The sequence below is a fragment of the Piliocolobus tephrosceles genome, unplaced genomic scaffold (genome assembly GCF_002776525.5).
Source record: "Piliocolobus tephrosceles isolate RC106 unplaced genomic scaffold, ASM277652v3 unscaffolded_41, whole genome shotgun sequence".
NCBI classification, from domain to species: domain Eukaryota; kingdom Metazoa; phylum Chordata; class Mammalia; order Primates; family Cercopithecidae; genus Piliocolobus; species Piliocolobus tephrosceles.
This window is the reverse complement of record NW_022325420.1, coordinates 416,038-432,493: the sequence shown is the minus strand read 5'-3', so window position 1 is coordinate 432,493 and position 16,456 is coordinate 416,038. Positions and strand designations below refer to the sequence as shown.

The following is a 16,456-nucleotide window of genomic DNA, read 5'->3' as shown; positions in this document are numbered from 1 at the left end:
ATCCCAGAGAGAGGTGCCAGAATTAGCATCACTGTTTTAAAGGAATGGCTGAACAGTAATCAAGTGTTTGTAAATTAAAGGCTGCCTGATTCTCACAGTCAGTTGATAAGGTAATTATGAAAGGTTTTCTAATTAATAGAAGAAATTGGTTGTTAATAGACACTACAGTCTTCTGTTTTTTTAAAATGGGTGATTATGTTCAAAGAAGATAAATAGATTTACTTTGAAAAAACAGGCAGGAGAGAGTGTCTATTTTCAGATTATTCTATTCAATGGATGCTAAAGACTGGAAAACCACTTTTAAACATGCACTATATTCATACATTTGACATTTCTGTGTCTCTCATTTAGTAAATAATAACTTTGTCAAATGTTACGATCACAGTTAAATGCTTAGTCTTGATTTTAATATTAGACCTGAGACATTTTCCATGGGTTTGCTGTTTTTCAAAAATTGCTTCTCTGTCTCAGTGAATAAAATTAAAGAGAAATAGAATGAAGATGGTAGGGCAGGGAAACATTTCTTTATCTTATTAATAAGAAAATGAATATTCTCTCTTTGTCCATTCTGAATTTAGAAAATCTATTTTTTCTATATAATACTGAAATATTTAACAATTCATAAAAACATAAGCATTTACATTAAAATACAACCTTAAATAGAGCCCTGTAATTTTTACCAGGAACCCTGTAAAATATGACGAATATACACGCATGAATATTAGAACAAGAAAGACCACTCAACACTCAAATAGAAATGCAGCATTACATAAAATATAATAAATATCCAGGATATCAAATCAAACTGATCACTATTCTGATTTCGATTTTTCCAGTTAAGACTTTTACTAATATAATTTATTATAATAACCTTATGAGTTAAGCATAACTAATGTGAAAAGAGAATTCAATTAACCTTACTGCTGAAATAACACAATTTTTGATATTTTGCAACATATTTTAATCTATAACATGTAAAACTGTCATTTTAGCAAGAAATACACATCCATATAACTAACTGCTAAGTTAAATTCTCTTCGATGTCCAAAAAAATAGTGTTAGTAGTATGAAAGAAAAGAGAAGCTAATCTTATTTATGAGATAATTTTACTGCCTTAGTTCTTGGGCTTTGTCAATAAATGTTGTAATATAGATCATATAACTTAAGTACTGTATTTACAAAATCGAAACCTTTTAAACAAAATACTATACAAAACACTGTCTTTACACATTTAAGGGGTGCTTTTCTTTACAATGTATGAAATTGTATTTTTACCTCCACTTTTTACCTCTACTTTTCCCACGTTTCAGGATCCTCCCCCCTAGTATCTCAGAGGTGGGTTTTTAACCATTGAAACTGGTCTGTGATAAAAGTATGAATCTAAAGATCAAAGATTGCTATATACCTTATGGAGGGTTTTCCAGATTCTCCCAGTGAAAAGGCACTTAAAATCTAAATCATTCATTTTACTCTTTACTTATTGTTTCTTTGTTTGTCACTAAACGTCTGTAACGACCATTTTTTTAGGGATATTGTATCACTTAAGAAGATTCTTTTTTTGGAATCCTTCCTTTGGAAATGCATGAAAGGGTAAGTCAGCACCCAATGCTTATGTTAACTTTTCAACATCTTCTGTCTACGCACAAGCAGTATGATTTCTTCAATTAAAATACTGAGAGAATAAATGAGATTCATGTCAATGTCTCCTTATTGCTATAAGAGGTGTCTTTTAAAAATGACTAATGTTCACCCACCATTATTGAGTCCTGTAACTAAGTTCCATATTCAAGGATCTTATCCTGAGTGTGGCAGGCCTCCTGGCATGAGGGATCTTTCCTGTTACTTCTTGCTTAGGAAACAGATTATCTTCCTCATATGTCAATATATATTCCCCAAATCACCAAAAGGTGAATATAAACCTTTTCAACATTAGAATCCGAAGAAATCCACACGATCAATGGGTTGATCAGTTAAAGGAAAATATGTCGATCAGGTAAGGGAAACTCTCAGAGAGGTCCAAGGTTCTGGGGATTCCACTGCAAGAGTCAACTTTACTAGCTGCACAGGGAGGGGCACCCCTCTGGTTGCAATGCCATTGTGTATTGCTGAGGCGTCTTGTCCAAGGCTGGATGGAGTAGGTTACTTGCAAGTGTGGACATCAGTCATGCTTTCACACCTCCTGCAACGGACATAGCAGCACCAGATGAACTTACACTCACACCGCTCCACGTGCCGGACCACGTGGGTGTTGTAACCTCGGCCACAGCAGAGGAGGTTGCAGCCATCTGCACCCTCTGATGTACGGTTGCATTCTCTGCCTTGTGTCCCTGGGATTCCCAGTTTCTTATCTTCTACACAGTAGTTGGGAGACTTATTAACATACAGCAGATCATCCTTGTGGATTGGTATTTTCCTCTGATCTTTTTCTCTCCTGCGCATTTTCCTCTTTATTTTGTCTGATATTTGGATACTGTTTTCATATTTATCCTTCAACAAATGGCCAATCTTTTCAAAAGAAGACATGGTTTTCCAGCATGTTTTCACAGCACAGGAGCCGGAAACTCCGTGGCAGCGGCAGTCTACTGACATCAACTTGGCGACAGCCTGAAACCAACAGTAATCGTGTTCAACTATCAATCATAAAGTGTTTTACTCAACAACAGAAGCACAGTTAATCTAATCAGTTAACTTTCTGGCTGTATTTCCTCTTGAATAAAAATGATGGTTTTGAACATAAATGATCTTTAAAATTGCGTAGGCTTCAAATGTTTTGTTCTTTTGTTTTTGTTCCAAATGTTTTGTCCAAATTTCTTGACCCTTCAGAGCAAAACTTTCCAAGCTGTATTTAAAGTAGTGGACCAGACTATTATTGGAGATTATCTGTGATAACAAAAGGAAATGACTTCTATTTCTAATCCCTGGTCTAATTTTGAATGTGGTAGGATGCTCATGCATGCCTGTATGTTCCTGATACCATTCAACACCTTGTTACTCAGAATACAGCTCAGGGACCAGCAACACCAGCACCACTTGTGAGAAATGCAGACTCTCAGGCCCCACTCCAGACCTACAGAACCAAAAGCTGCATTTTAACAAGATTGTCATTAAAATTTGAAAAGCACTGAGAGAGAAGTTACCCTCAGCTCTCATGGTGCATAGAAACATCATGGAACTTTACAAATAACCAGTGCTGAAACCTCTCAGATTCTGATCTCATTGGTTGGGCTGGGGGTGGGGTGTCCAAGCCATGGGACTTTCACAAAGCTGCTGAGATTATTTTAATGAACATCCAGGGATGAGACCTATTGATTCAATTGAGAGTTCTCAAGTTTGATCACTATGAAAGTCAGTTACATACAAAGGGAGGGGTGGAGGTGGTGAACTATGCTATCCCCTGGTTCCAGGCCACATGAGAAACTATGACAAATCTGGTTTAGTTGGTCAAAAGGAGAAGGGGCTACAGTATGGTGGCTCCCCCCCCCCAGCAAATTCTCCTTTTCTGGAAAATTAATTCAAAACACATGCCCTATCCTCAATGAATCAGTAGCACTATCCTAGCATGGAAAAGGGGATAATGTTTATGTAATTTTTTCAATTATAAGTGCTAAGTTCAGTTGAAACAGACTAAGAAATTAAATGAAACTACATATATTTGTAATAGTCCAATGCCTGGCACACACTAAGGTCTCAATAAAAGCCCCTTTCTCTGAAAAAGAAGGTACAGTTAGAGTTGAGATAAACATTTCCAGTAAGGCTAGGGGTGCAAAAACAATATAGAGATTTCAAAAGTTTGGGACTCTAATCTCTTACATACCAGGCTAGCCAGCATAGCTTCCTTCAATCCCCAGACGATGGCAGAACAGATTAATAAATCGTCAGGGCTAGCTGTGGAGTTGACGTTCTGTCAACATGCTGGGTAAAATGAAAGATGGATCCATCCATTCAATAACTTGGAAATTATGTATGTAATCTCACCAAAGAAAGGAAAAACCTCACAGTTTAAATTCCACTTACAATTCTTATCAAAACAATAAAATGACAGGGGTCTACACTTTGCTATTTTGTACCAAAGCTGACATTGACACGTTTGCAGAATATTATGTTTTCAAACAAATTTTTAAAATGTCTGAACTATCTAATAAGACAATATTACACACAAATTATAACATTTGCAACCTTAAATAAGAGCATATGGTATTGATTTATGCAATGCTTGATATTTCTTAGTAGTGCACATAAGCCTTTTTTGAATTCAGAAAACTAAGAAACCAATAGATGTATCTATTTCTTCTTAACCCAGAGCAAAAGGTGTCCTGCGATTGTATGACAGCAATTTATAAAGTATGACACAGAGGCTTGTTTCTTTAAATTTATGGCATTTCATATTCACAAAACCCTCAATTCTTTAAAACATTTCTGGGCAATAAAATGTTCAGATAAATGTGATCTGCCTACCTTTGTTCAAATTTTAAGCTCCCAAAGGTTACGAGGAAAAGCTTAATCAGTGCTGGGTAATAACAAAACACAATTGTCCAAAGAACACTAAAAACATAACAATGTATGTTTCCATGTTTAAGTTGATCAGCCTTCTTTACAATCATCACTTAGTGATTTAAAGCTGTTTCTCCCCAGGATCATGACTGAGGAGCCAACTTTTTCTTTTATTAGCCACTTCAGACATCATGTAAGGTGTTGCCAGTTTGTACAGCATGAGGGACAGAGTAGATGCTCATCAAATACTTATTGAATAATTGGTCCAGCTCGCTTGAACAGTTTTATCTCATCCTCTGTTGGTAAACTGAATCAAGAGGGAGTAATAAAAACCACCTTCTTAAACACGTGTCACTGCTAAGAGGTTAATGGTATTGTTTTGAGCCGGCTGGGCTCTCTCTTTCAATTCCTTAGCTTTAGCCCCATCCACAATAGTATTATTCTACGAAAGTTACGCACTACATCATGATGAAGGACAAAAAGAGAGACCGATTTTCACATTCAATTACATCACCTGCTGAATTCGTATTGAAATTACAGAAAGGTTTCTCTCCTAGAAAATTAGCCCTTTTGCATACATACATGGAATTTATAATTTTTCAGTGATGACAATTTAAAGAGTTTTATTCTATTACCTTTGAATTATAGGTGTCCCTAACAATAAACATAATAAAAGAAATAATATCTTTATTATATATGATACATATTATTTTTGTATCTTTGAACATCTATAGAGGTATATACATATTCTTAGAATATTCTATTTATAGGTATATCTATCTATCTATCTATATATTCTAGGACAGAAACATAAATGAACTTCAAGGGAAAAAATAATAACCCGACATGGAATTTAAAATATTATACCCCCCTAATACTCCAAGGAATGAATTTGGACAATCTGGAATTAGAATAAAGCAATGTAATCACTATGCAGAAATGATGAAATGCAAAATTCAAGGACAGATAAACACACACACATACACAAAGTTTAATTCTACAGAATTAGAATTCTGCTTCTCAGAGCACATTTTAATAAATATTTTATCTGATTCAGTTTTAGAGGACGAAATTTGTTGCACATAGTAGCTAGTTAATAAGCAGTTACTTATTATTTCAATTTTACAGAAAAAGTCTGGTTAAAACGTTTGTCTTACATGAGTAAAGCTGGTGATAAATAATATAAGGTATTTATATGCATCAGGATAATTTTAGTAGAATAAGGAAAAATAAAAGTGGAAAATGCAAGTATATTTAAGGAAATTGCACGAACGTTCCCCCAAAAAGTGTATTCTGGAGATTTTCCTCCAGGATTCTTAATTAATGTTAAATAGCCATTCTGAATTACAGCGATATCACCATCATTTTCTGCTAACAGGAACATAAGAGAATAGCAAAGGAATGAGTGCTGTGTGGTTATGAGAAAATTCCTTTCCCTACTCTAGTTGAGTTGTTAAGGTTTATAACGATATTAACAGAGGAATGTTTTGTTAACTATTGCAAACAGATGTGCACATTTTGGTGGAATATTTTTAAACTATGTCAGAGCAATCAGGAGGGTAGCATTTAATCTACTGGATTCCTTGTATAAGTTTTGGTTTGATAAATTTCTAATGAAGTGAAATAGGAAAGATGCATCATTAATACTTAATGTAAACATAGAAACGGCTTGAGAAGTGGTTTAAGAACTGATGGGTTCCACAATTTTGACTCAGAGGTAATGTGGCAGTTGGTGATTGTTTTTCAGTAAATTACTTTGTCCGAATTTTACAAAAATGGCCAGAAAATTGTTGTGGAACGTTTTGTGACTAACATTTCATTTTCTCAACTATCAGATGATCTAAGTTTTTATAAAAATTGCGACATGAGGTTGGATGGGTGTACGTAGGATTTCTGTTCCTCTGACCCATTTTGTCCCTTTCTCTCCAAAAATATATTCGAACCTACTGAAAAGCAAAACACTATGTGTTGTTCAACTGCTTATAAATATTCTTGGAATAGGTCAATGAAAGTTTGGGATTGAGCCCTTCCCACTTTGTTGAGTTACTCATCATAAAACAAATTATGGGGTAGAGAAACTTAAAAGTTTATGAGGTGGACATGGGAAGAATGGAAATATTTTAAGCACACCAAAAGAAATACCCATAAATATTCCAAGTCACATTATTCCCAGAAGTTCTGCCCCTGGAAGACATCACATCATTCTGTTAGCCAATCACCATTCGGCAACATTATTCTTGGAGTCATAACTTTAGGAATGGTGTCAGAAACCAAGTGGGAATCAGAGTATTTAAGGTTAGCGGTTAGAAAATCATCTATCCTGCTCACAGTACTACTAAGCGCCAGTACCCACATTTCTCTGAACGCTTTCCTACATTTTGAGTTTGTGATTTTGAGGCTAAGAAAATCAACTCAATTGAATACAGACCTGGATTTTACTCAGAAGAATATGCCTATCAGATTAAAATCCTAATTGCCAGTGTTGAAAAAACTGACTTGATTGCTCGTCCATGTTAGACAATAACCAGGAAACTTCTTTTATGGTGTTTTTTTGTTTGTTTGTTTGTGTGTTTGTTTTTGCCACCAACAGAAAGAAAAATGCAAAACTATGTCGAATTATAATACCTCATGAGAAAATAAAAACAACAACAAAAACAGCAGCATAGTACCTACCAAATAACCAGGTAAATGTTTTCTAATATTTTAGGATTTCATCTAAATGTGAAACAATATGAACCAAAAATGAACAATGTGAAAAAATGATTCAGTAGAGAAAACTCAGAGATTTACACAAAATGTACATATATGAATAAATTGAATTGTTTTCAAGTCAGTTAGAATAATAGCAAGAACCTAGGTAATGTTAGAAAACTATTTTTGCCAACAAAAATGGATTAAAATTAATGGTGAATAGGAAGTGTGTTTTTAATAAACTCAGAATATAAGTAATAGTTTAAGATTAATATTAACAGTTACAGAGAGGAATATTACTACCTAATTTGAAAAACACACAGTATAAAATAAAACCAAATAGCTGCCGAATGTTACCAATAAAAATATATTTTAGAATGCTTTAGGGTTTTTTATAGGTCCCAGGATGATTTTATTTAAGAGAATCAATCACAACCTGAGTTTTTGTGTTCTGAATTTCTAGTTTATTAAAAATCTCTACTAAATTTACTTAAAAAATGGCTAAAGGAGATTTAAGGTCTGTTGATAACAAACACTCATGTATTTGTTTCCTTGTTTTAAAAATATATTAATTTGAATAATCTTATCTCTAATTTTAACTCCAGAGTTTTAAGAACATATTTTTTAAAATTAATATGCTAGAAATAATAAAAATTCCCTTATTGGATAATATTTATATTGAAGCAACATCTCACTCATTTTTTTCAAAATGTAAAACCTTAAGAGTAAGAGACATGTGCATAACTATGGAGTTGGGCAAGAGTTATTCTAGTGAAATAAACTAACTTTAAAATTTTTATAAACAAAAATACATAAAGGTTACATAGCTATTTACTGACATTCCTACTTTCTGTTTTGCTATTTTGAATTAAATATTTAAATTGAATTAAAATTCAAATTTGTATTTGAAGTCTTACGGTGATATATTTACTGACTTTTCTGTTTTTGTATTTTAAATGGACTAAGTAAAGAAAACTAGAGGTAACTTGTAACTATTCTAAATAGGTTCTATTTATTCACTTTCCAAAAACGGAAAACAAATGCAACATATACTTTTAAGATTCCTAAGAGATATGGCAACTTGTTTTATTTATTTCAGAAGAATGTGGCAAATTGCAATAATTACTTTTGGACCTTTATAAGTTATTGAATATTTAGAAAAATATATGATATGTGCTAATATTCCTGTCCTGAAAAAGTTTATTGCAACATAGAAAATATATATTCATATAAAAGATTTAGACTCTTTTAGAAAACTCACTATGAATTGCCAACTAAGTCAATTATGTTGTAGAACTCAAACTTTATTGTGTCAATATTCACTAACATGAATATGTATAAGTCGAATTTAGCTACAAGAATGATGCATTTTAAGAAAATAGTATAAAAAAGTAGAATTCATAAAAGATGTTAATTGCATAGCAGTTCTTCAAATGTACCTCCTCTGTATCTTTAAGATACCGATATTTTAAAGTATCTATAGATTTAATGTATCTATAGCTTCTTTACGCTTAGGAGTATTTATGAATTTTAAAAATTAACCTACATTGCTTTATAATAAAATAACTACCCTTAAAAAAAATCTTTCCTTTACAAAAAATATTAGTTAAGGATATGCATTCCCTAAGAATGTTTTCTAGAAAAAGGTAAGTACAAAACTGACAACGTGGTTAGGAGCCATTGCCATCTACTAAAAAGTAGATTTTTAAAAACATAATAAAAATTCAAATTGGGGAAAATGAAATTTGACTCAGTCCTATTAGAAAGGCATACACTGTAGACCCTATTCTGGCTCCACGACTAAGCGGGTAGAACCAATGAACCCTACAGGCATTGTGCATCTATTATATTATAATTAAAGTTTTAGAGATACACAGTATACAGCCACAAACACATCCTATAACATGGTTTAACTCAGAGAACCAAAATTGTGGTTAGTACATATTCATGAAAGAGTATATATACACATATATATTACACATATGTAATATATATGCAAACGTGAATATATATATATACACACACACACAAACACACACACACATGCATATTTATTTATTCTAATCAAAGCCTCCTATTCGTCCTCTTACCAGAGAAGGAATTTTTCAATTGCTTACTATGGATGCTTTAATGCATATTTATTTAGAAAGGATAATTTTCTACTGCTGTAGTCTTTTAAAAACAATATTGATTTTCAGGATCCCACTTGAGGGCTGCCAGTGTTTGGTTTTTAAGTCATTTGGACAGTTTCATCCGGATGTGTAATCCTAGTTATTTACCTAAAGGCACCGAATTTTGATTATTCCATTTTCTAATACATACCTGCCTTCCAGCTTCATTGTTATGTAGGTTCATTGCTAATAGTACTTTGTTTTCTTTGCCCGTGGTGTTTCTGATGGGAAAATCTAGGAACTTTCTGCTGAACCACATGCCATACTGGACATCATCGGAGCAGCCCCCCCAGTGCCATCCTTCACTTGCTGAGCCGCCGTTCTGCAAGGTGGTGTCACAGGAACACTCTGTCATGTTGCCTGCACTGCATGACCTGGTCACAGAATGCACCAGGCCTGCAGCCATCACAGCATAAATAAATGCTGTCTCTTTGGTGCCTAGAAAAAATATAAATTGCTAAATTAGAGACCCAGGCAACTCTCTGTTTATGTTCAGAACAAAGCCTCCTACTCATCATCTTACTAAACAAGTAATTTTTCAGTTGCTTACAATGGATGCTTTAATGAGTACACATTTAGAAAGGAAGATTTGCTCTTGTTCTAGTCTCTTAAAAAGCAATATTAATTTTCAGTATTCCACTTAAACAGATTGTCATATTCTACATGGTCATACATTATCCCTTTACCTTAAAATCATCTCTTTATTTTTTAAATTTGAAATGGATGTTTGCACCCAGTTCAGTGCATAGTTGACAGTCATAGCTCAGTAATACATACTGAATTAAAAATTCTTTGCATAGATACTGTAAACGGTAATACAACACCCAAAGAAAACTAGACTACTCTTCTTTTTAAATGTAAAATGTGCTCTCACGGAACACAAGCTGAACATTTTGGTGTGATTTATCTGCATAAATAATACGTGTCAGAATGAAAATTAAAATTAAGGAAAGACCAAAGCAATTAGTAAACGGTACGGTATACTTTCACATTAAAGATTAATCTCACATTAACATGAAACGGTTAAACATTTTATATAGTATTAGCTAGTCCTCTTGCAGTCTTAAGGCAACGAAAGGTAAGATAATTAAAATATCACTAGCAAAAACGTAATTCTATTAAAAATATTGCATATTGAAAATGATGCATTTAGCACACCTGCAGTAGAGTTTGAGCTAAAATCTTTGAAAATTAAAGTCCATTTAAATATTAATAAAGTGGACTAGAAGGGAATCAGCAGGCGACTTTTTTTTTTTTTTTTCTTTCCAGATGTTTAGTTTGGAGTAGAAACAGTTTCATGCCCGTTGTCCAATAAACCTTTTCAACAGCTGATGCATTTCAGCAACTGTGAAGAACACATCTATTTTCTCTTTATTTCTTTCTCTTTCTCTCTCACTCTTTTTTTTTCTCTCTCTACGGGGGCCAGGGCTCCTTCGGAAGGGCGTGACGGCCAAAACGCCGCGGGGGAGGTGCGCAGCTCGGCGGGGGTGCGCGCAGGGACTCAGTGGAGAAGGGTCAAAGGCGGAGGGGGAACGGAAATGAACATGAAAAACGACAGCGCATCTTTCAGCGCCCCAGTCCGAACATTCTTTGGATCTGCTGATATTCCAGGAACAATCCTGGCTCCCTGTACCTTTATCCTTACCAAGTCACTACGCACGTGGAAGCAGAACTTTGTTTTCCTGCAGCTTCCCGCGCCGAGGGAGTGCGCCGGGGAGGGAAGAGAGAGAAAGGCCAAAGAAACGAGGAGCGCACAAGTGGTCCTGCTCAGGTTTGCCGCACGTTGGGTGGTCACGGACAGTCGCTTTAAAAATCACCATTATTCTGTCAACTCGGTGCTCATAGGAGCCAATAAAGGTGGGGCTTCGCTGCAATTAGCCACTTGTCCAGGACTTGGTGCGCAGCGGAGTTGGTTAAATCAAAGCAGATGCGGCAGCCGCATTCCCCGCTGCCGACATCATGTTTCTCCAGCTGGTCACCCACGTAGGGGGGCGCTACGGGGTCCGAGGGGGTCGGCGGGCTAGGAGAATTAGAGTTTTTTTTCCAACTCTGGCGGGGCACCGCAGGAAAGAGGAAGAGCTCCAGCCCCGAGCGCTCCGCTCTGGACCTGGGGAGTCACCTCCCTCCAAGCTCGCACCTGCTCCCCAGGTCTCGCCTCTGCAGCTCTCAATCCCCGTGCACTGAAGGGCCTCTTTTGGAACTTAGAGAGCTACAGGACCACATAGCGCTATTTACTTTATTTGGAGGCACCGGTGGAGGAGTTGCCGCCTTCCATCCCCCAACAACCCCTAAGGTCCCAGGACTCACCGCTGCTCAGCTCGTAGCCAAAGAGGGGGCTGGCGCCCATCGGGGCGGTGGCGGCGGCAGCGGTGATCATGCAGTTCCATCTCTCGTGTCTGAACTGACTCCTGCACTCCTGAATGCCCAGCCGGGCGCCCTCTCGGATGCTCGGCAGCAGGTACGGCTTCCTCTTGCACAGCTCCTTCTGGCGGCTGTTCAGCGGTAAATTGGCGCAGCCCAGCTTCTCTGGAACCCCGAAGGAGGCAATGCCCAACCACCTGTAAGACACGGCCGCCCGCAGAGTAAGCCGCTCCCGAATCCCAGATGTTTTCCGAAAAATTAGGTCACTCGTCCGAGGGTCCCCGCCCTTCTCCCCCAGCCTCAGTTGAAAGTTCCCTAGGATTGGGCACCCCTTTTGCCACCTACCCGATGCGTCCCTGCCACCTTCATACTCACATCCAGTTTCCTTGGGCTCCGTAGGGGAACAGCACGAGCAGGGCTGCCCACAGCGCGCACAGGCGGGCCAGTCCCAGGAGCGCCGCCCTGTCCATGGCCTCCGCATGGAGTCCCCGAGACCAGCCGCTCCTCTTTTGCACCCCCTCCCCAGAGGCCCTTCGGGCCGCAGGTCAGTTGTCCAGCATCAAGTTATACCTCGCCCTCTTCCTCCTTGCATACAACATTAAAAGCCAGCAGTGATAGGGGCTCTCAGCAGCTTCGTCCTCGTTTGCAGGGAGCTGTAGGAGAGGTAGAGAGAGCTGCTTTTGGGGCTTTCCTCCTGCGCAGAGGTGGAGATGTGCAGGAGATGCGCGAGCGCCCCTCGCATTCCTAGGTGAGAAACTTCTGTTGATGTATCCGCGTCTCCATCGCCCCCGGCCTCTCCTCCCATCTCCTCCCACTGGCTGCGCCTGGCGCCTGATTGGCTGAGCAGCGGCCCCGCATCTCATCATCTCGGGACCTGAGGCTCTCATTGGTGGAGAGCGGCTCCGCGGGGGGCGCCCCGGCCCTGGCCTCAGGGACAGCCTGTCCACACCAGGGTGTGTCATGACCTTTCCTGCTGTTACAGTCTCCTTAGAGCGGGTAGTTGTGGGGTTGATTCAACCCGAAGACTGACAGGATGCTTCTGTCTTAGCAACCTTAGGGGAAAGCGTGGGTTTGATGAGTCCCACCCATCCCACCAACCTCTGGGTTACCCTCTGGGTGTAGTGGCTGGAAAAAGTCACTGCCCTTCTGTTTTTCTTCTCCTTCACCTCACAGGAGAATAATCTTTTTGAGTCAGAGTTGGTACCAAACAAATTGACCTTCCAGTCCCCTGCTTGAGGTCCCACTGTCAGGAGACTTTAGAGAGTGGGTGAAGTGCTGTCAGGCTTACAATCACTGTCATTTATGTATGCATTTATTTTGAGCCAAAGAGAAGATTCCAGTCTAGCATCTCATCTGCCATATTTAAATCGTGCTCTGTGATTTCCTTTTCCCTGTTTGTCTTATTTCCTGCCGTCTGAGAACGCTGTAAGTCCCCTGCAGAGGATGGGGACAAAGAAAGTGAGAGCTGTCTGGGGAGTTCTAGAGTACATGAGAGATGTGCTCTGACCTTTTTCTCCAGTCCTACCTTACGACTCTCATGGTGGGAGGGTGCCCGCCCTTCTCCCCAAGCCTCAGTTGAAAGTTCCCTAGGATTGGGCACCGCTTTTGCCACCTACCCGATGCGTCCCTGCAGGGCAGGGCTATACATGGAAGACACATTCTTAAAAACGTACTTATTAAACACGTGCTGTGTGCCTAGTCCTGTGGGAATTTATAAAGACAAGATCTCTTCCCACAACTGTGCAAATAAACCATACACAAGTGTAAAAGAAAATAAGTTTAGATGATCAGTAAGGGAGATTAAAGAATCTAGCAGGGTACTACTCCCTGGAGCCAAAGATAGTTCAGAAGCAGGAAGTCTTCTAGTGGCTGGCAGATTTGGAAGGTTAGTTAATCAGTGTTTTGTAGGATGGAAGGTCTCCCAGAGTTATCTGAAGGCAAGGGCAACATGTTTAGCTGTGGTATTGGGAAAGCCTGCCTCACCTAATTAGACACAAGAAATGTTTCTAAGAAGTGTTATCTGTCCTTAGAGATCTTTTGAAGTGTTAATACATTCCTATGGTGGATGTATCAGCTCATTGGGTGCCAAAAGCCAAAATTACTTAAATAAAGGATTTGGGGCCAGGTGCAGTAGCTTACACCTGTAATCCCAGCACTTTTGGAGGCCAAGGTGGGTGGATCACCTGAGATCAGGAGTTCAAGACCAGCATGGCCAATGTGGTGAAACCCTGTCCCTACTAAAAATACAAAATTAGCTGGGTGTGGTGGTGCACACCTGTAATCCCAGCTACTCGGGAAGCTAAGACAGGATAATTGCTTGAAATCAGGAGTTGGAGGTTGCAGTGAGCTGAGATAGTGCCACTGCACTCCAGCCTATGGCACAGAGTGAGACTCTGACTCAAAAAAAAAAAAAAAACAAAACAGGATTTGATAACATTAGCTGCTTATCTCCTATATCAAACAGCATAGAGCAATAAAAGCTCACTGAAATTTTCATCCTATCCCACTCACTTCCTTATCCAACAAATGTGTATTGAGTGTACAGTATGTACCAGGTTCTAAAACCACATTTTAAAGAGTCAAGGAGTCAAGTTGATGATAGGATATAGATACTAATCCAGAAATATTTTGGCTAATGGCTAGTGGCCTCTCTGAAAGTCAGAGCCTTCATCCAAGCTCGCTTTATTCTGTGAGCTTCTCCAAGAGGGACCATGGTGGATTCATTGCTGTACCCCTGCCATTGGGCCTAGTACATGAGATCCTGTTTTTGAACACAATTTATTAAGTGGATTAACTATGAGAAACATCCTGAGTGATATGTAAGAGGCCTAAATGCTGGAACTAGAGTATTTACTTCATTTCAAGGGGAGTTGGAGGTGGGGAGGCAATCTTGGGGTTGGGAGTGCTAGGCAATATCCATACCTTAGGCTGATTTTAGGGCCAACAGTGGTAGATGCTTTAAAGAGGTGTTTGATTTTTCAAAAAATCAAAAATATATATTGAGTCTCCATTGTGGGTTAGAAAGTGGGGATGGCACTTACAAATGATTGTGGAATTCACAGTCTACTTGGCAAGACAGACAAGGGAGTAGGCAGCTAAAATACAGTGCAATAAATGTATGAGGTAGAGTGTGCTGTGAACACACAAAGGAAGATTACTTATTTCATTCTTGGGGATCAGAGTGGGAAGCAGACACTTGAATGTTACCTTCATCATTATTCTGGGTGCCATCCAGGCATCCAGATAAAGTCTTTGGGGTGCACTCAGAGGGTATTCTGTCCTTAGAGTCCGAGACCACTGTGTCAAACATTTTTAAACACAAGACACAATTTTAGCGCCTGAGTGGTCTTGCACCTTTTTTGTATGGGCTAGAGCCTTAGGGGTCATTCTGTCTGTATCTCCAAAGCAAAGGAGACGTATTTCTAGGAGCTGACCCAGCTGAAGAAGCAGACTTTTCATTCCGTGAACAGACATTTGAATGATAATTTCGTTCCAGGCGTTGTGAACTTTCGTGTTCTGAGAGCTGCCATACGCCCCCAAATCCCTCTTACTCTCTTTGTTTGTCTCTCTGTCTCTGTCTCATTCTCCATCTTTCTCTAAACAAAATTGATACTCAGTTTACAGATGAGGAAATTAATTTGGGGAGATTAAGAAACTTGTTCAAGGTTACTCAGCTAATAAGTAGTAGGGTAAAAAATAAAAACAAACAAAACAACAACAAAAAAAAGCAATCAACCTTTAGAGGACCCTCCTTTTTTTTTAGATGAGGTATCACTCTATTGCCCAGGCTGGAGTATAGTGGCTCTCTCATGGCTCACTGCAGCCTCAACTCCCAGGCACAAGCGATCCTCCCTGTCAGCCTCTCGTGTAGCTGGGACTACAAGTGTGCACCATTATATTCAGCTAAATTTTTTATTTTGTGTAGAGACAGGGATCTCTTTACGTTCCCCCAACCGGTCTCAAATTCCTGGCTCAAGCAATCCTCCTGCCTCAGCCTCCCAAAGTGCTGGGATTATAGGCAGGATCCACGGTACCTGCCCAAGACCTTGTTTGTTTCACTACAACATACAGCTGCATAACCTAATTCAAAACATATACGTGTGTGTGTGTGTGTGTGTGTGTGTATAGAGAGAGAGATGTTGGGTGTTACATATATATAGATTTTTTTTCCCTGATCAAATCCCCAAATCTTAAAACTCAGATTATCGGGTCTTTGGGTCAAAATTTTTACTGGCATCTATGGTTTCTTACATCACATTTCACAGATCTCTCCATTGAAACATTTAAAAAGTTGTTTTGTTCTCTGAAAATAAACAAAACCCACCCTAGGGAGGTCTTTTGAGAAGCCCCGTGAAGATGGTCTCCCTGAGGAAAGTGGTGAGCTGCATGGGTGCCTTTCCATCTTTCTGGCTTTGCCCTCTGTGGTTTTTGCAGGCTGAGAGGGCCAGTGGAAAGAGCACTGGGCTGGGTTGGGTAACCGGGGCTCCTGCCCCGGTGATGATCGTGTACTACTCATTTCAACTTTGACTCTCAGTTTTTTCATTTGTAAAATTATCAAAATTTCTTTTTCAGATCTGAATCTCTTACTGGAGCAGCCATAGGGCTGGAGGGAGGAGAGTGGTACGTGTGTGTGTGTGTGTGTGTTTGCACATGGTGGGGAAGGGGAAACTGCATTTGCTAGGGGACTGCAGGAGGAGGAAACCCTAGCCATTGGCAGGACCTTGTCTACCCGAAAGATGGTT

General features: G+C 39.0%; 1 protein-coding gene across 1 annotated transcript; it reads right to left on the bottom strand.

Moving 5' to 3' along the window:
* Positions 1-379: 379 nt before the first annotated feature.
* On the bottom strand, positions 380-12,478 carry LOC111550237 (protein Wnt-16). Its single transcript, XM_023223544.2, has 4 exons — positions 12,090-12,478; positions 11,661-11,911; positions 9,505-9,791; positions 380-2,604 (listed from the first exon to the last, which is right to left on the bottom strand). Exons 1-4 carry the CDS (start codon positions 12,182-12,184, stop codon positions 2,140-2,142), a joined length of 1,098 nt encoding a protein of 365 aa, XP_023079312.1. The 5' UTR covers positions 12,185-12,478; the 3' UTR covers positions 380-2,139.
* Positions 12,479-16,456: the final 3,978 nt, after the last annotated feature.